General features: G+C 44.6%; 5 protein-coding genes and 2 long non-coding RNA genes across 14 annotated transcripts; 3 read left to right on the top strand and 4 right to left on the bottom strand.

Annotated features, from left to right (window-relative positions):
* The first annotated feature begins 10 nt into the window (after positions 1 to 10).
* On the top strand, positions 11 to 1,607 carry LOC9629297 (deoxyhypusine synthase). Of its 2 annotated transcripts, none has more exons than XM_002987514.2 (7): positions 11 to 215; positions 264 to 431; positions 492 to 710; positions 778 to 864; positions 917 to 1,022; positions 1,070 to 1,305; positions 1,366 to 1,607. In XM_002987514.2, exons 1-7 carry the CDS (start codon positions 12 to 14, stop codon positions 1,435 to 1,437), a joined length of 1,092 nt encoding a protein of 363 aa, XP_002987560.2. In that variant the 5' UTR covers position 11; the 3' UTR covers positions 1,438 to 1,607. The 2 variants fall into 2 exon arrangements, with proteins under 2 accessions (XP_002987560.2, XP_024517139.1); XM_024661371.1 differs by having other exon boundaries at positions 140 to 215; positions 268 to 431.
* Positions 1,497 to 2,516, bottom strand: LOC9629296 (probable carboxylesterase 120). The gene has a single exon (XM_002987449.2). The coding sequence runs from the start codon at positions 2,514 to 2,516 to the stop codon at positions 1,497 to 1,499; it is 1,020 nt and encodes a 339-aa protein (XP_002987495.2).
* LOC112341381 (phosphatidylinositol 3,4,5-trisphosphate 5-phosphatase 1-like) lies at positions 2,360 to 6,418 on the bottom strand. Of its 6 annotated transcripts, none has more exons than XM_024661363.1 (24): positions 6,286 to 6,418; positions 5,901 to 6,208; positions 5,701 to 5,838; positions 5,596 to 5,651; positions 5,485 to 5,533; positions 5,322 to 5,399; positions 5,035 to 5,262; positions 4,888 to 4,977; positions 4,773 to 4,838; positions 4,652 to 4,716; positions 4,492 to 4,579; positions 4,357 to 4,446; positions 4,219 to 4,303; positions 4,031 to 4,163; positions 3,913 to 3,985; positions 3,786 to 3,863; positions 3,604 to 3,737; positions 3,456 to 3,549; positions 3,345 to 3,403; positions 3,217 to 3,307; positions 3,049 to 3,157; positions 2,733 to 2,997; positions 2,590 to 2,665; positions 2,360 to 2,525 (listed from the first exon to the last, which is right to left on the bottom strand). In XM_024661363.1, exons 2-22 carry the CDS (start codon positions 6,192 to 6,194, stop codon positions 2,750 to 2,752), a joined length of 2,346 nt encoding a protein of 781 aa, XP_024517131.1. In that variant the 5' UTR covers positions 6,195 to 6,208; positions 6,286 to 6,418; the 3' UTR covers positions 2,360 to 2,525; positions 2,590 to 2,665; positions 2,733 to 2,749. The 6 variants fall into 6 exon arrangements, with proteins under 6 accessions (XP_024517131.1, XP_024517132.1, XP_024517129.1 ...); XM_024661364.1 differs by having other exon boundaries at positions 5,035 to 5,105; positions 5,154 to 5,262; positions 5,901 to 6,417; XM_024661361.1 differs by having other exon boundaries at positions 5,901 to 6,418.
* Positions 6,419 to 6,531: 113 nt separating this feature from the next.
* On the bottom strand, positions 6,532 to 7,669 carry LOC9629294 (probable ribosome-binding factor A, chloroplastic). The gene is made up of 3 exons (XM_002987448.3): positions 7,301 to 7,669; positions 6,929 to 7,102; positions 6,532 to 6,874 (listed from the first exon to the last, which is right to left on the bottom strand). The coding sequence occupies exons 1-3, from the start codon at positions 7,640 to 7,642 to the stop codon at positions 6,743 to 6,745; spliced, it is 648 nt and encodes a 215-aa protein (XP_002987494.2). The 5' UTR covers positions 7,643 to 7,669; the 3' UTR covers positions 6,532 to 6,742.
* Positions 7,670 to 7,710: 41 nt separating this feature from the next.
* On the top strand, positions 7,711 to 8,094 carry LOC112341385. The gene is made up of 2 exons (XR_002990534.1): positions 7,711 to 7,888; positions 7,938 to 8,094. It is a non-coding gene; the product is annotated as an uncharacterized LOC112341385 (long non-coding RNA).
* On the bottom strand, positions 7,973 to 9,828 carry LOC9629807 (O-acyltransferase WSD1). The gene is given in 7 exon segments (XM_024661370.1): positions 7,973 to 8,230; positions 8,286 to 8,423; positions 8,476 to 8,685; positions 8,745 to 8,885; positions 8,946 to 9,481; positions 9,484 to 9,514; positions 9,572 to 9,828. Coding segments are annotated over 7 exon segments (1,449 nt in total). The 5' UTR covers positions 9,812 to 9,828; the 3' UTR covers positions 7,973 to 8,077.
* On the top strand, positions 8,447 to 9,884 carry LOC112341386. 2 transcript variants are annotated; one of them, XR_002990535.1, is made up of 7 exons: positions 8,447 to 8,518; positions 8,571 to 8,710; positions 8,835 to 8,936; positions 9,014 to 9,184; positions 9,249 to 9,433; positions 9,502 to 9,605; positions 9,669 to 9,884. It is a non-coding gene; the product is annotated as an uncharacterized LOC112341386 (long non-coding RNA). The 2 variants fall into 2 exon arrangements; XR_002990536.1 differs by having other exon boundaries at positions 9,657 to 9,884.
* The last annotated feature ends 7,362 nt before the right edge of the window (positions 9,885 to 17,246 follow it).

Here is a 17,246-nt window from a genome sequence, read left to right as displayed (position 1 = left end):
AGGGTTTTTGGATGGGAGAGGAGGATGAAATGCTGCTGGGGAGCGTGCACGAATCGGTAATGCGCCCATCCCAGGTGCTTACAGGTCGTGCAGACGAGGTTCTAGGCTACGATTTCAATGGTGGCGTCGTCTACGGTGATCTCCTCGCGTCGATGGCTCGGACTGGATTCCAAGCATCGCTTCTCGGTCGCGCGATCTCTACTGTCAACGACATGGTAATATTTATTCTCGCGAAGTTTTGAAGGAAATTCCTGTTTCGTTAGCTAGATTGGCGGCTGAGCATGGAGCCAGTGGCAGAGGATGCGACGGAGGAAGAGCGAAAGCCCTCTTTTCGAGAGAGTGTGAAGTGTAAGATCTTTCTGGGCTTCACATCGAATCTCATCTCCTCGGGTGTTCGAGAGAGCATTCGTTTTCTCGTAGAGCACCGCATGGTAAAAGCTTTCTCTTTTCGTTTTCTCTATCAACTGTATCAATGGTGGTGATCTTCGTAGGTGGATGTTTTGGTGACCACTGCCGGAGGAATCGAGGAGGATTTGATCAAATGCCTCTGCCCGACTTATATGGGAGACTTTGCATTGCCTGGTGCTCAGCTTCGCTCCAAAGGATTGAATCGCATCGGGAACTTGCTGGTCCCCAACGAGAATTACTGCAAGTTTGAAGACTGGGTGGTGCCTGTACTCGATCAACTTCTCGTCGAGCAGACACAGCAGGTACTAGAACTTCCATTCCAGCTTCCTGGTAACAACACGGTTAATCTCCTCAGCTTTACTCTGAAAGGGAATCGTCTGGACGCCATCAAAAGTGATCGCGAGACTTGGGAGAGAGATCAACCATCCTTCTTCCGTTTGCTACTGGGCTCAAAAGGTAAACTAGCTCTTCCAAAACTCATCTTTGTGACTCGTCAACTGGCTTACAGAATGGTATTCCAATCTACTGCCCTGCTCTCACCGACGGCTCTTTAGGTGATATGATTTACTTCCAATCCTTTCGGAATCCAGGGCTAGTGATTGATATAGTCCAAGGTAAAAAAGATTCAATGTTCATTGACCTCCACTTCACTCTCGCGTAGATATACGAGGCATGAACAATGAGGCTGTTCGTGCGGGCCTCAGTAAGACTGGGATCATCGTCCTCGGCGGCGGAGTTCCAAAGCATCACATATGCAACGCCAACATGATGAGAAACGGTGCTGATTTCTCCGTCTTTATCAACACAGCTCAGGAGTTTGACGGTAGCGACTCTGGTGCCAGGCCGGACGAAGCCATCTCCTGGGGAAAAATTCGCGGAGACTCGGATCCTGTCAAGGTAACCAAACAAGTTTCTCTCTTGATCCCCTCCAACCATTCTTTTTTCTTCGAACAACAGGTTCACTGCGATGCAACAATTGCGTTTCCTTTGCTCGTGGCCGAGACATTTGCCAAAAGATTTCACAATTAGAAGGAAGATTGAAAAAAAAGGGAGGTAACTCGTTTCTATCTAACTGGTAAACTTTTAACTCATGCTCTAGCCTCCCTGGAGCGCTTGGTGACGAAGCCAGCCAGTGCTCGAAGGAAATTGCCTGTCTCCTCGGTATCGTAGATGAAGAAGCCATGCTTAGCTTTCTCATAGTCGAGAAGCTCCACCTCCTTTTTGGTCTTCCTCAACGAAGCGACGTACTCAAACTGCCTATCGTGCATCCAGTCTACTCCTCCCAGCACCACCAGAGCCGGAGGCAGAGGAACCTTTGCCAGCTCCATAACAGCCGCCGGGAGATTGCAATACGGATGAGACATGTCGGAGCCTTTGGGAAGAGCCAGTCTCCACAACCAGTCGTTGGTCTGGAAGGAGAATGATCCGTTCTTAGCACCCACAACCTCCGAGCGCAGCCTGTCCGGGCCCCCTGTCATCGGCTGCACCAAAATCTGTCCTCTGATCGCCAGCGGCTCCAAGTCACTCGAAGAAGCTCGCACTGAAAGATGGTGGACGATGTTGGCTCCGGCACTGTCGCCCATAAGGAAGATCTTGCCAAAGTCCGCGTACGTCGCCAGCCACGGGTCGACGAGCTCGTTTCCAGCGGTGGCCTGAGTCTTCAACCAGCTCAGAGCCGTGAAGGCGTCGTCGTAGGCAGCAGGAAGACGATTCTCTGGGATCAGCCTGTAGTCCACCGACACCACCACCGCATTTGTCTTTCTGGCGACCTTCTCGCAGTACTGGTGGTAGAAAGCGATGTCGGGGCTGAGGATCACAAAGGCACCGCCGTGGAAGTAGAGGATCACTGGGACTTTCTTGAAAGCTTTGTCATCGCGGACGAGGCTGGCCTTCTCGGGGAGGAACACCCGGGCCCAGATGGAGGGACTGTCGCTTATGACCACGTCCCTGGAAGCTACGCCATCCACAAAGTTGGGATTGGCTTGGAGGTGAGGGAACGGCATCGTCGAGGGCCGGATCACTGTCTCGTCTTGGGTGTCGATCAAAAGCCCGAACAGCCCCTTGAGCTTGATTACCCGGGACGACGACTCGGGAGGAGATTCATCCATCACTACCAACTGAAGAAAATAAAAAAGAGGAGAGATCAAACTAGCTAGATGGGTTGGAGGAATGTCGCCATACCTTGCTCGTTGTCGCGCAGAAGACTCCAGGCCACGCCAAGAAAATGAGACCCTTTACAGTAACTACCTCGTAAAGCCTAAAAACACAACATTAACGATTCAAACAGATCATACCAAATGAATGAAAAAGAAGATCCAACCCACCCGTCGTTCATGGCTCACTAGAAGTGTTCTCTAGCGAAGAACGTCTTCTTGAAACTCTTCCGTAGTGTCAAAGTCCGCACAATCAAGCTATCGGCGAGAGAAGTTTTTTGCTTGACCAAGCTCTTCTCCCACGTTAGCTTCATCCCACCTTTGAGGATGCCAGCGGGAAGGCCGCGGTGCAGCAGCTCGATCTTAAACTGAGCAACTTCGTCCGGACTTCGCTTGAATGCAGCAACGACACCATTGAGCGGAATTGCTCCGAATCCTAAAGAATGCTATCCAATCATCCTGAAGAATGGGACGGGGCTGGCCTTACCAAGAGTGTCGTTAGTCGAAGTGAAGTCATAGTCAAGAACATGGCACATCAAATATTCGTGCTCCAGCCGGTGAAGGGAGCTTGCAGTGACAACTAGCTTAGGCAGGTCCTTGGCAGATGCAAATACGAGTTGTAGTCATTGAAAGAATCAGCTAGAGGAAAAGCTACCTTCGCAGGATCCCATACTGGATTCAGTGTTCGATATTTGACTTTGGAGTGAAACTCGCTCACCAGGTTTGCACCTCCAAAAGACACGTACCTGGGAGAAGTTGAGTGAAAGAAGCAACACCACTTACGGGTCTGAAAAACCGTTTATATCTGACGACCGCAATCCTTGAGCCTCCAGTGAAGTAAGCTGGCACGAAAGCACCAAGCTCGGTACGTCTAACGCGTTAAATGAAACTTACAAGTATGTGCCATTTTCTCCCGTCAGCATCGAAGTTCAAGCAAGGAAGCGCATATGCTGTAAGTGACACGGTTGCCCCCACTGGCTTGTGATCACTACCATGAGTTTATCAGTTTTAGTGTCTGGAATGTTAACGTATGAAGAGGTACCTAGTACAGATTTCAGGCGCTGAAAAATAAGAAGTTGGTCTCATGTAGCACCCATCAAATGACCGGCACAAAATACGATCGCACCATGCTGGGAGACGTTTCTCATTGTATGAAGATAAAGTGTCCCGAATCATCTGCAATAAACGTGATAAGAAGCCTAGTTTTCGGATAAGCATCTATACCTTGAATGTTGGAGCAAAACCAATGTTCCCTTCCTTGAATCCATGAAAAGCCCTTGACGCTGCAATCTCTCTTGTCAACTGAGATAATCACAATATGAAGTCCAAGGACATGTGAAACAAACAAAACCTCGTCGTGATCCAAGAGCTCCTTGTAATTGCCAGCATTGATTTGATCGACAACATTTTGCCAGACGCCTTTCCTGCTCCAAAACGTCAAAATAAGCATTACCATGTTCATTACTCACTCCGGTGAAACTGTTCTCTCTTCGACATTTTCAAAATCTAGACGATAGTTCAAATCCCCCATCCAGAAAACATGATGAAATTTACTTAAAATGTCCATTCCTTGATAGCCAATGCTCAGATTCTCGACAATCTCTGCAGATCAGAATTTCAGTTACATTATAGTATATAAATTAGCGTCCTACTGAACCTCGGTAATTGCCGTTTCGCACGTCACAATATCCCATGTGTGCAGCTAGATGTGAGTTTACAAAGCACAAATCCGTATCCCAAAACTGAAAGAACGAGCACAGGATCATTCACAGACCAAAATATAAGGAATTGTTACCTTAAAAGCAATGCATACCGCGCCTTTATTTGCCACGACATGGCCCACTCCTGTGGCTTCACTTCCACTATCCATCTCCGATATGGCTTTCTGCACAGCGAATCTAGAACACTTGTGTAGAAAACAAAAAGTTACCTCGGCATCATCTCGCACAAACGCCGCCAAACGGATCTGGCTTCGTGACACAGCACAAACAAGTTTGTATCTTTGGCCTATGCAAGACCTGCATGTAACTGCAAATTCTTTCAGAGAAAAAATAAAATCCTACATTACGCGCATGTTAAGCACAACATACTTTACACTGTTTATCCAGTCTTTGGCACAGTCCGAGAAAGGTGGTCGAGGCGGATAATCGCATTCCTTGAAATAAATAATGGCGTTATGCAGTCCTCAGGAACATACAAAGACTTTTCTACCTGCGCACCAATAACTAGCAGCTCGTGCTCGCTCTTTGTAGGAAGCCACGATGACAAATCCACAGCCTGAGCTGCCAAAGATCAGCAAATTGGCCCAGAATTATAGCTGACATACCGGTCTTGCGTTTCCTACATTCCATGTACCCAAGAAAACACTGATATCATGCTCCGGTTCAGCTATTCCTGCAACTATGTCCATTAAAACCTGCAAATACACGACAACAACGAACATTTTTAAAAGTCAAGCAAACAGACTGATCACCTTCCCCGGCATTAGTCTCTTCCCAGTCTTTGAAAAAAGATCATACCACTTGGTTTTTCCATCTTGACCACCTGAAATGAAACAGAGCAATAAGGTGGCACAAGGAGAAAAGATCAGACCTCCCTTTTTATCGAGAAGATCAGCAACACGAACTTCCGTAGAAATCCCAAGCGAGTCTTCTCCACCAAAACGTGTCTTAGAAACAACGTGTAACAGCAGAACTGCATTCTGTCCAACCACCCAAACTCGTCAGTAGGAAAATACTTGCAAAGCTGCAAAAATTGTACATTTGGATCCTTGATGTCAAAAGTGAAGCTCTGGTTAACTTTAACGGATCCATCTTGCTCGATCGCTCCGACCCGAATCTGAGAGAAGCCCAAGACAGAGAAGCGGTCAGGTAGCAGAGGAAAGAAAAAAGAGGAAATGTTGCTCGCGAATGTGGGACAAGACCTGTTTCTCTTGCCTGACCGCACCTGGCGATCCACTCCAGCGTAGCAACCTAGTCCACGCTATTATGATCAAGTGAATCACACATTCTTTTCTGTGCATTCGACGAAATACCTCTCAAACGGACAACTACACAAGCTCGCTAAAGTGTTCTCAGACGCTGGGGATATCTATGGCAAACCAAGCTCTCAGATCTCACTGGGATTTAAGCTTGTGTACCTGCTTAGAATGTCTCGACTGGTTCTCCACTTTTAGCTTGAGTCCAGCCACCTTGACGTCGACATCGCGTACTCTTCTTTTGAGATTTTTGACGGCGACAATGTTTACTCTGATACGACACGCCCTGGGAAGCACATTCTGCCAAACACACAAATCCAAAACCATGTAAAACTCCTCCTAGGATTTCTCTAGGATTTTACCTCGCTCGTAGACACTTCTTGAGCCTCTTGGCTTGCAGCGAGCTCCATCTTGGATTTTCCAAACGCAAGCGCGGAGAATTTTGGAACGCACTTGACATCGGCATCGAGCTCTTCGGGCAGGCTCCGCTTGGGATAGTAAATTCCGGTGTGGGAGAAGGAGCGGAATCCCTTCTTTGGCAAATTTCTCGATACCTGCTCCAGTGCCTTGGGAAGCGACGGAAATCTGCGAGGAGAGCATGGCACAGGCACAGATGCCTGCGGAATATCGTCCTCCGCGATGCAATCCAGCGGCATTGTCGCTCTACTACCTTGCAACACCGATTCAGACGAGCGATCCATCTTATTGAGCTCAGTGCGCGATCACAAGCACATCCATTGCCATCACCTCAGACATCAGCGCTGAATCGCAGGGGAAAAGCGCCAAGGACCACCGACAATGACGCTCGATCGCGACAAAGGCGCCAATGCAGGCGTCCAAGTCGATGTCGAGAAATATTTGCCCTAGGCTAGGGAACAAGAGGGACCGTCGATTCTGACCCATTCGTTCGTACGCCATGGTGTGGCATGGCCTTTTTTGTCGTACTCCATCCAAAGCTCTTTAAAATTGTTCTTCCACTCACTTGACCATGAGTTGTTCTTAACGCACGTTCTATGGTCTTGTCCAAATTATTCGAATCGATTCTTCCTTTTGATCAAGCCCCACAGCTGCGTGACACGATCGCAAAGTAGAAGAGACGAAACCAACAAACCAATCGCTTGACACGATGTCGATTGATCCTTGCTCCACGAAGATGATCTCTTCGTCGTCGATCTCACTAAGAATTCGCACGAATCTTGCTTTGCTACTCCACGAAGATGATCTCTTCATCATCGTCGTCAAAGTCACTGTCTTCGTCGTCGGAGCGGTCGGGGATAGTTTCGCCGCGCTCTTTTCTCTCCGCTTCCTCTTTCAGTCTATCCAGGAGTTTAATCACCTGCAAACCAAGCACTTGATAAGCGCGAGAGAGCGTGGAAGTTTTGTAACGTACCCTGGCACCCCTCTCGAACGAATCGTCCGCGATGAAACGAACCTCGGGAGTTAGCCTCAGCTTCATGCGTTTCCCGAGCTGCATTCGCACGTATTTCTCTCGAGACTTGAGACCTTCTATCGCAATCTCTTTGCCTCGCTCGTCGCCAAACACGGAGATATAGATCTTGGCCACCTGACGAGAACCGTTCGTAAGAAAACCGAAAACTATGAGTCGGCCAAGATACTCAAAGAAACAAAACAAAAAGGAAGCGCTCAAGCCCAAAGGAAACAATGAAGACAAGGTTGAAAGAGGAAAAACTGGAAGAGTGGAAGAGTAAAAACTTGGAAAGAAGTCCGGCTAGAAAGCATTGAAAAAAATGTGAGAACTTACTTGCAAGTCCCGCGAGATTTCTACATCACTGATAGTCGTCACGGAGGAGAGATACAGGTCAGCACCGAGAGCCGCTTCCGGAAGAATGGCTTGCATCAAAACTTTGTCTTTGATGAGCATCTCCCCGACCTCCCTTCTAATCTGCTGTGCTACCATTTTAATTCTCCTGGGATGAGCCATGCACACCGTGCTCAATCCATTCCTCCTCCTCGCCAAGCCCAACGAGCCACCAAATGCCGGCCGAGACGAAGAAGCTGGAAATCCACACCGTTGCTGTGCGAGAGAGGAGCGCTCTACCTGGAAATGCCGGCCCAAGCTCGCGCATTGCAAAATCTCCGCCATTGGAATCGCGAATGGCGCTCAGCACTATGCCATTGATATCTTTTATTTAGGGTTCTTGGGGATCGATATTTCTAGGGCTTTGAGCGAGGAGAAGGCGCCATGAACGCGGACAAGATTCGTCGCGTGAGGGAAAAGCAGCGCTACCTCCAGAGCGTGGACAAGCTGGTGCATTTGAAGATGCCATACGATCGCATCTTTGCGGTCTTCATCCCGGGCGCTCTCATGCTCTTCACGGGATTCTACACGGTATGCCCCTCTTTTCTCTCAGATTTCGCCCTTATTTCTCGATATCCAGGCGCGCGGAATCTACGATCTTGCTCACGGCACTGGAAAGATAGAAGGGTAGCGGAGGAGCAGCCAGCAATGGCTGTTCCTTTCGACCTCTTTGAACAATGTTTAATAAGTCCTTTTGTGTTCTTGCTTTTTTCTAAGATGTCACTCTTTTGCTGTGATTGCTGCTTGTTTCATCCTTTCTAGCGCATCTTTGCAGTGCTGTAGCAAGTTTTGAGGATCTGGTATGATGTCTTTGGCGGCAGTGGCCACTAGTTTTACTTTTCCAGCGTAGCTTTGGAGATGCATGAAGAGTGACTGATAAAAAAAAAAAAAAACATGGTTTAGTCGATCCTCGTCAAAGAGAGCTTACCTGAGGCTGTCCGACGACTGTAGGAACGATGCTGGTGATTGGGTTGCCGTCGAGCATCATCGGTTCGAGAGGTCCCACGACGTTTGAGATCGAGAAAGTTGTATTTGCTAGCGTTTTGTATGTGACATCCGCTGTGATCTGCGAGTGACATAACTTGAATCTTGCAGGACGACGAAGACATACGACTGACCTTTGGTCCACAAAGTTTCATCGTCAAGGAGCCGGCTGCATAGGTAAATGGAGCCTCTAGTGATAGCTTTTTCCTAGTGCTGATTTTCTTTGCAGACCGGACATGCTCGAGTGGATCAGTGTGCTCTTTCAGTGGAATGGGAATGACCAAATAACCAATCTGGTTTCCCCAGCGTGCTTTGGATGATCCCTCCATCATGTCTGCTATCTCCTGTGACAACAACGAAAAAAACACGGTGAGGGCCATGCTTGAAAGAATTCTACACTTGCCTGTAAGCCTGGGGATTTTCTTATGTTTACTAATGCCGTTGCATGCATGCGATGGCTTTCAAAAGTTTGTTTTGGCGATTTTTCACGCAGGTAGCTCGCGATCCCTGCTGAAACAAATCCGAGCATGACGTCGTTGATCGTCTGCGACAAGGAAAAAGAATCCAACATCCAAGTCAGTCAGAGGGTGTTCAGGTAACGTACCCCATTCACAGCTTTCTTTACAGTTTTCATGTCGTCCAGTGATATCTCCGTGGATGCAATTCTTTTAGGCATGCGCTCGACTCCAGGAGACCCTTTAATTGGCGTGGAACTGTCCTTGGAGAACAAAGTGACTGCTGCAAATCTCCCAACCTCGGTTACTGTGTACCACAGCGTAGCAAGCACTGTCCAGAGGACAAACCAGAGTCCCGCGAAGAACCCTTTCGGGTGCTGCTTTCGAGGTGGGAGTGGCATGCTTGGCAGATTTTCTGGATCGCTCACACTTCTGAGTGTTGCTACAAGCAGGGAAACCAGAGAGATGCCGTCGCCGAGCGAGTGGTGGACTCTTAGAATGCAACTGGCAGCTGAATCCGACGACGGGACGTTGAGTATGTGGACCTCCCAGAGTGGCTTTCTTGGATCGAGCGGTGGAGCGACGGCCAGAGCAGCGGCATAGTCCTCAACCGGCGAAGCAGACTTCTGGGCCTCTGGTAAGAGATTTGCAACAATGACGTGCTCCTCTATGTTGACTCGAGTTTAACCCATTTCTCGCGTCCAGAGCCATCGAGTTGCTGTGAACCCAAGAAAGAGAGGCGTTAAGAGATTGAAGCGAGGGAAGATGAACATACCATGATGCTACTGAATCTTTTGTGCTTGGCAAAGGTTTGGAGGAGCTTGCTCTTGATTCCAGGGACGCTGACTGTGTCTTGGAAGCCGATGATGCAGAGAATGGTGCAATGAAGTCGAGGCTGGATGAGCATTCTTCCAACGGGACTCACTGGCTCTTCATTCTCCGGATCCTCCGCCATGGAATTTTGGTTCTCTTGCAAAGGAGGAGACAATTTCTTGGATCGAATTCGCAGTCCCATAGCTAAAGGGCAAACAAGGGTTTCACACCCTCGAAAGTTGACTAGATTAATTTACCATACGACCTTAATATCGTAGACCATAGTGGATATCCAGAGCATATAATGGACTCATTTATATAATTAACTAGCAGGAAATCCAGCTCTGCTGGTATAGATAGGACATCTATTACATTGGTGACATGAATCTTAGAGAATTTCTTTGTAAACAATGTTTTTCATATAGACATTATGGTTCTGGAGCACACCTTCTCCTTCACACTGTTCAATAGACATTGTAATTTGTTTCTTTGATGTTCCCCTTGAAAGTGCAACATAAAGTTGACCATGGCCAAAAACAGGTCTTGGCAAGTAGATACCCACATTCTGTAATGTTTTTCCCTGAGATTTGCAAATTGTTATGGAGAACGCAAGCCTTATTGAGAATTGCCGTCGTTTGAGGATAAATGGCATGTCTCCGTCAGTTGGTTTTAAAGAGATTCTTGGTAGGAGGACTTTTTTTCCTTGCATACCATTATGTAAAATTCCAGCTTCTATAACATTTGGTAGTGCCTTGGTTATAATTAGTTTAGTGCCATTACAGAGGCCTTTTTTAGTGTCAATGTTGCATAACAACATTACAATACATCCGATTTTTATCTGTAACTTTTGTGGAGGCATTCCAGATGGTGTTACTGAGTTTAAGAATTCTACAGGATAGTCCAACATTTCTTCTTCCAAATCTGTTTCTACAATGTCAATGCTTCTGTATGTTATTGTTCTGCTGGTCATTCTCGAAAGAACTTGGTCGTTCATTTTTAGAGAGAGATCATTTAAAGTCATGAGAATAGCTTTCTGCAATAGGTTTGGGTCATTTGGTTGTATATGCTATCCAAACACATTATCTATCATTTGTTCTCTGGATGTCAATGTTAGAGGTAATTTTATAATCTCTTGGTTGAATCCTTGGAGGCTAGGTAGGTTACCATTTCTGAGCTTCACAAGGCATCTAGACCATTCCTTTTCTTCAGAGTTCACCCTCATGTTTGTATGTAATGAGAACTTTACAAGTTTCCACCATATTGGTGAGGATTTCACATTGTTTTGGATAATTTGTGTGCAACAGGCTCTTTTTAGAACAGAAAATGTCTGTCTTAAATCTCCTCCTGTTACTAATGTGATGCCACCGAATTCTGTATCACAGTTTTTTATGTCACGCAAGACCCTCTCAACAGCTTTAAAAGCGTGAACAGGTACCATGCTTATTTCGTCCCATATGAGCAGGTCAGCTCTTCTTATGACCTCGGCAGGTGCTAAATTCTCTCGTAGGTCCAAGGTGCATGTTTCTGTGATTACTGGAAGCTTAAATGTTGAATGAGCCGTTCAGCCTCCTACAAGAAGAGTACTCGCTATTCCTGTCCACATGACTGCTAAGACTTTCATGCCATAAGCAGTGACATGGTTTATCAACATGTTAAAAAGGTATGATTTCCCTGTGCCTCCCACACCATCAACAAAGAATAATCTGCTTGTTTCTTTTTTGTTTTGTATTGCATTTAAGACGTTGTTAAATATGTGAAGCTATTCCATGTTCAATTTCGTTTTTAGTAATTCAACTTCGTCAGGTGTGCATGGCACACAGCTTATTTCAGTTGTTGTTTCATTATCTCCTATAAACTCTGAATCTGGTAACTCGTAGTCAGACAGTTTCTTGCCATGTTCCTGGAGTAATATTGACATTTCATGCAATCCATGTTGCATTGCTGCTTCATAGTTGTTGTGATTTTGGACCAAGTCTTCACACATGCCTTCCTTGACTTTATCCCATAGTTTTTTGGGATCAATGAGCTCGCAAAATAAACACATGACACTGAATAGATACCTTACTTTTGCAGGCATCTGAAATGTCTAAACATTTCTCCCACTCACAATCATCCTGTAGAAGTCCCATTTCTTGTGCGGTAGAACAGTATGTGTCATATGCAACACCGTTTAATACCTTTAAATCACTAAAACTTGTAGCACCTTTTTTGTAGAGCAAGATCATACGTAGGTAGAAACGTTCAAAGTCATGCGGTGATAGGAACAAATATTAGAGTAATCTTTAAAGTTTAAATTTTTTAGCATATTCATTTCAAAAATTTATGGTTAGTGTGCTAACATTCTACCGACCACCTTGAATGCACGTTGGCGTGGTGTCCACATTCTGTTTCTTGAATTCCATGTATACCACTCAGGAATCTCATGGTACAAGAGTGTCCTTGTAAATTCATCAATCTTGTTTAGTTCAAACCATTTTGTCAATTTGGTTTTACGGCCTCTTTGTAATGCAATCTCTTCCTCACCATCATTGAAATAAATATTTTGAAGGTTTTCCAGGTGGATGTCCAGTCTCTCAATAGAATGTGATCTCCCATGTAAGTCATATCCATAGATCCTTCTGATGCGGAGACATAGCAGCAGTTTCTGAAAGCCTCTATTTTGTCCCAGTCTAGTACTTGTTCAGATGTTGAGTTCTCATCCCTTCGAAGGCGTACCTCCACACAATCATGTCCCTTGTATATGTATTTGAATTTGACACTTTTTACAGTGGAACACACCTCGACATTTATGTGTCTCTGTATTTACGTAAGAGGTACTTGTTGTATGGCATAACAAACCTGTTGTCAATGGGTTTATTCTTTATTAGGACTGTATGTCCTTGGCACCTTCTATACTCTGGAAACTGACCATGGACATTCTGTGTTTCTTCACAGTAATCTCTTGGGTAGCATGACTTACATTCACCATCCTTCGTGCATGGGCTGTCTGCAAATTCAGGCCCACAAGGGCCATGTATCATGTGCTTTTTAACCAATTCATATAATTCTGGGTGTATTCTGGCATCTGGTATTTCGGCGGTAACTATATTGTCTATGTTGTCGATAGTTCTGATTTTATTATCTTTACCAAGGATCACAAAATATGACAGTGTGGCAGTCCTCTTTTCTGGAATTCAATCACATAGACATAAGCATTGACCTGGCCAAATATTTCTTGTTTGTAAATGTCATCTATGAGTTCTTGTTTCTTGATATGGAATACACGTGCAATCAAGTCAGGTCTGTCTGCAGTTGTTTGTCCAGGTAGAAGGTTTTTAGTGATCTCTTTCCATTTAGGATTGCAGGTGAATGTTATGAACAAATCAGGTTTTCCATACTTCCTTACAAGGCTCATGGCATCCTGGTATTTCTGATTCATCTGTCGCGGGCCTCCAGTGAATGAGGATGGAAGTATTATTAGTTTTCCAGCACGTACCCCTTGCTGTTCGGCTCTGTTTTTTACGAAATCTGAGAGGCCACTATATGCTTCAGCACGTAGCTCACGTTGGTAACACTTTATTCAGTGCCCTTTTCCCATCAAGTTCATTCATCTTAAATCATTTCCTTCGTTACATTCGGCAATAAGATATTATTCAGCAACCCGGGTTGTGCTGCAGCACGGATTGCATGTGTTCTTTAGCAGTGATGTACTTGCAAAGCTCAAGAGCTCACTCATTATCAAAAAGTTATGAAGTCATGCTCTGCCCAAGTTCTCTCACCTTTAAATAACGGTTAGCATTGTGGACTATTAGATCCTTCTATGGGCTTTCGTTTTTTTGTGAAGCATTCATCTGTATGCAAACTCGGGATGCAAGCACCTGAAAAGGTTGGATTTTCAATTAGTTTCAGATGATGGAAAGCCAAGTTTACATTGCTAAGTTCACACTCCATTGATTGAAGGAGTTGATTCCCCAGATAAATCCCTGCACCACGACCCAGTGCTCATACAAAGCTAGAAGCTGGTCAACTGTACATAGCTTTAGAGTTGGTAGCAACATGCTCAAGACTGGACGATTGCTGGTGAATTCTTGCAGACTTTCACCTAACATGCTAGATAACTGTAGAGCAGCAACGAAAGAACATTCAAGAAGCCTTTTAAGATCCTACTCTTTATTTTGTAGAAAATTCAGCACTTGGCTCTCCAAATTTGCAGCATGCCGGGACTGCATTGCAATGTGTTGGGATTTCTGGTATCCAAGATGTGTGCAAGTATGCACAGATTTTGAGGAGGTTTAGAAGGTAGTGGATCTAAACTACAAGTGATAGACACTGCTTGATTCTTATTATAATGAGGCTTATAACATTAACTTTGGCCAATCTTGCTAAACAATAGACTATGGCCGATTTAGTAAAGGGATGATAAGCTGTAAAACTCAGTTCTCATGAGATTCTTACAACTTGCTTCTGAAAGTCTTCATGTTTTGCCTTTGTGCTTCGCAAATCTTCCTTAGCTTGCTTGAGCTGTATAAATAGGAACGACATCTGTCATATGTAACGTTAAAAACAACAACCTTCAAGTGATGTTCTTGTCAGGAATGGAAGGGGCAAAATCCTTGAGGATCAATGCATTAGTTTTGGCAGGGTTGGCAACCACCAAATTTCAAATGCTGATACGTTTTATATTTAGATGTTACCTTCAAGTCCTTGGCAGCACACTTTTCAAGAGCAGAAGCTTGAGACTTATAGATGGAGATAGGCTATGCCATCAGGACTTTCAAGGAGGAGCTGCCTGTTCTGTTCCACAGAGATCTGAGTTAAGTCAGGTGTACCTCTCAGCTCCCACACTGCTGCGAGGTGATCAAGGCGATGGACAAGCTGACTAAAAAGTTGACCAAGATGGTGGACAAAACAGGAGCACTTTACATCGGAACACTCCAGGAACCAATGGCACCTGATGGTGAGACCGAGCAGCTGTTCCAGAAGATTGAGAAGTCCCCAGTTTGTGTCTACAGCACATCCAAACAGGAACTGGAGGAGATCCGCATGGCTCTGAGCTCGAACCCAATGTATCTAGTGATGGCAGTGCCGGATGCAAAGATTGCGAGTAGCATGTGCAACTCCAGCGAGGTTCTCATCACTGTTAACTTCCAGAAAGCTTGCAAGGACAGGAGCATCGAGTTCTACACATCAAAGAATGTCTTGATCTTCAGTAGTGGCTCCATACCGGTCAAGTACTTCAAGCAGGTGGTGAAACTGCCAAGCAACAAACTGCTGCTCTAGCTCCGGGCAAGGGGCCTCGGTTCTTAAGAGTAGTTAGATCTTTTCTTAAGTCTTGGAACGAATCTATAAGAAAGTTTTCTAGATATTTAATTTAATCAATCAGTCCTCGTTTGGCTTCCAAAAAAAACCAAACATAAGAGGAAACACGTCCTCATACCATAAGCTACTCTTCCACTGCAATTGTCCCCTTCTTGCTCACGTAGATACCATCCAAGTCTTTATTCTTCATATAGCATTTCTGGCAGCAAAAAAAGAAGAAACATCACCACAAGATAGATTTGAAAAACTCATCTCATACCTGGTTGATCAGAGCAGCAAACTTCATGGCGTGCAACCGCGGTGAAATGCTGAATTACATAAGTGCTCCTGGAAAAATGCTTAAAAAAAACAGGTTTACCATCGAAAAAACTGGTTTACCCTAAAAAAATAAAAACGTTCCATTCTCAACTGTTTTTTCCCACGTGTCTTCATCTCCACCATTAAGCTCAAAACGAATCTCGATTGAATATGTTGCCCTTGCTCTTTTAAATATAGAAGGATGATAAAATTACCAGTCATAAGTGTAAACACAAAGTTTCTATTAAATGTCCGAAAGCTGGCTTCTTCTAAATTTCCTATTCTCACTTTTCTTGCATCTTGAGGCAGCTAATCAGTCTAACTTCTGTCTTTCAAGGTCCTCCTCCTATAAATACAAAATTCTTCAGGTTTCAAAAAAGTATTATACTGATTCTTATATATCAAAAATAGCTTTTGGCACAAAAGTCAAAGCAGGCTAGAAATCCTCATTAGGGACTAAGGAAATTCTTTGCCCATAGTTGTACAATTGAACTCATTGCAACTAGCCCACATGTCACCAGGCAGACAGTTAGACCTGGAAAGTGTGAAAGCGTCGGCCAAGTCTCAGTCAGGCCCTAGCATTGATCCTACCCAGCTCTAGAAGAGCTGCCAGAAAAGCAAAGGCATGACCAGAAAGAGTCCCAGCTAGGAAAAAAAGTGATGCCAGTGTTAAACTCTCACTCAGACACTCATTGAACTCTTAGATATATTGGATTTCCCCAACTGACTGCAAAAACCACAAAAATGGTGGGGTATTGAAGTGCTTGCTCTAACCCTAGATGTTGCACAAGGGGATTCCCCATATGCAAAGAAAACAACACCAGCAACTCTCACACAAGGCAACTCAGCTTAAAGCATGTGCGCAAGCTTTAAGCCCACACTCCAAAAACACACTGGAAATCCCAACTCAAGACAGAAGATTGCCAGTAAACACTTTAAAGCATAAGCAACGAACCTCAAACACTAGCTAATATACTAGTTATGCTGCCCTTCACCATAACTCCACCAACTGCATATGCTTGATTGCAAATCCCTCCTCGAGCATGATTAGAAAAGATCCTCTACACCACCTCTAACCTTATCAAGTACTTCCAAAGTAAGGGTGAATTTCAGGGGGCAAAATGGAATTTTTATGTTGTCCAATGCCCGGAAAACTTTTACTGTTAATAAAATATGTTTGACTTTGAGACTGGCAATTTCCGGTAGCTAGAACCTACTGGAGGCAGGTTCCAGCCAGCTGGCCAACTTTTCATCAATGTATATTGTACAGTTTAGACAAGCAATGATTGCTATGGTACAGAAGTTATTACACAGCTTCATTCTATTTATTCAAGTTCATTACATCAAAGCTTTTTAGAGTATAACACTTCGTGAGAGAATCCTACAATGTTTAACAATTCAAGGCTTGAATAGAAAAAGAGATGAAAAAAACTTACACTTGTTTCTTCAACATTGTCACTGCAACCTTGAAAGTGCATTTATATCTGTGACTTTTCTTTGGTTTGTCACTTGAGTTGGTGAAGAAGCTTGTGCAGTTGCATGAGCTATTGGAAAAGCGGGAGTTTAAGCTTGAGTTGGAGGCAACGGACTTAGAGTTAAAAATGTTGTTGGTGCCTTAGCTTTTATTCTCCTGCTACTTGTTTCACCTCCTTCAAAATTTATCCTAGGTCTTTTCAAAAACTGCTGTCTCCAAGGCACTTGCATCTCAAGAGAAGGCGGGAGAGCTCCACCTTGCAAAGTACTACTTGTGTCTCTTGAACTAGAAGGGGTTGCTTTTGGAGCATCTTGAGTGGCATATAGTAGGTAAATGCAGATCTAATATTTGGTGGTACTTTTAAAATGTCTTCAACTTTTCATCATTGCCATTGCAAAGCATAGTTTAATTCTTAGTTCTCCATGCAAAATAAATGATAATATTACTAACCTTCTTCTTAATTATTCCTCTTGCTCATTTTCACACTCAAAGAATGTGTCATTTGCATCAACCTCAGCATAATCCCTTCCAGTTCCACCAGCTGTTAAAAACTAAATAGAATGCTAAA

Source organism: Selaginella moellendorffii, unplaced genomic scaffold, assembly GCF_000143415.4.
Source record: "Selaginella moellendorffii unplaced genomic scaffold, v1.0 SELMOscaffold_82, whole genome shotgun sequence".
Classification (NCBI taxonomy): domain Eukaryota; kingdom Viridiplantae; phylum Streptophyta; class Lycopodiopsida; order Selaginellales; family Selaginellaceae; genus Selaginella; species Selaginella moellendorffii.
Note: the sequence above shows the minus strand (reverse complement) of the source record. Positions and strands in the feature narration are given on the sequence as shown.

Bases quoted from the DNA above. Each gene is read 5' to 3' on its own strand.
- LOC9629297 (XM_002987514.2), top strand. From the start codon at position 12: ATGGGAGAGGAGGATGAAATGCTGCTGGGGAGCGTGCACGAATCGGTA. The intron at 711-777 runs GTACTAGAACTT...TTACTCTGAAAG, and splicing joins TCGTCGAGCAGACACAGCAG to GGAATCGTCTGGACGCCATC. The intron at 1,023-1,069 runs GTAAAAAAGATT...ACTCTCGCGTAG, and splicing joins AGTGATTGATATAGTCCAAG to ATATACGAGGCATGAACAAT.
- LOC9629296 (XM_002987449.2), bottom strand. From the start codon at position 2,516: ATGGATGAATCTCCTCCCGAGTCGTCGTCCCGGGTAATCAAGCTCAAG.
- LOC112341381 (XM_024661361.1), bottom strand. From the start codon at position 6,239: ATGGATCGCTCGTCTGAATCGGTGTTGCAAGGTAGTAGAGCGACAATG. The intron at 5,652-5,700 runs GTACACAAGCTT...GGTTTGCCATAG, and splicing joins AGTCGAGACATTCTAAGCAG to ATATCCCCAGCGTCTGAGAA. The intron at 4,580-4,651 runs GTATGTTGTGCT...AGTTACATGCAG, and splicing joins GACTGGATAAACAGTGTAAA to GTCTTGCATAGGCCAAAGAT.
- LOC9629294 (XM_002987448.3), bottom strand. From the start codon at position 7,642: ATGGCGGAGATTTTGCAATGCGCGAGCTTGGGCCGGCATTTCCAGGTA. The intron at 7,103-7,300 runs GTAAGTTCTCAC...GGTTCTCGTCAG, and splicing joins AAATCTCGCGGGACTTGCAA to GTGGCCAAGATCTATATCTC. The intron at 6,875-6,928 runs GTACGTTACAAA...CTTGGTTTGCAG, and splicing joins CGTTCGAGAGGGGTGCCAGG to GTGATTAAACTCCTGGATAG.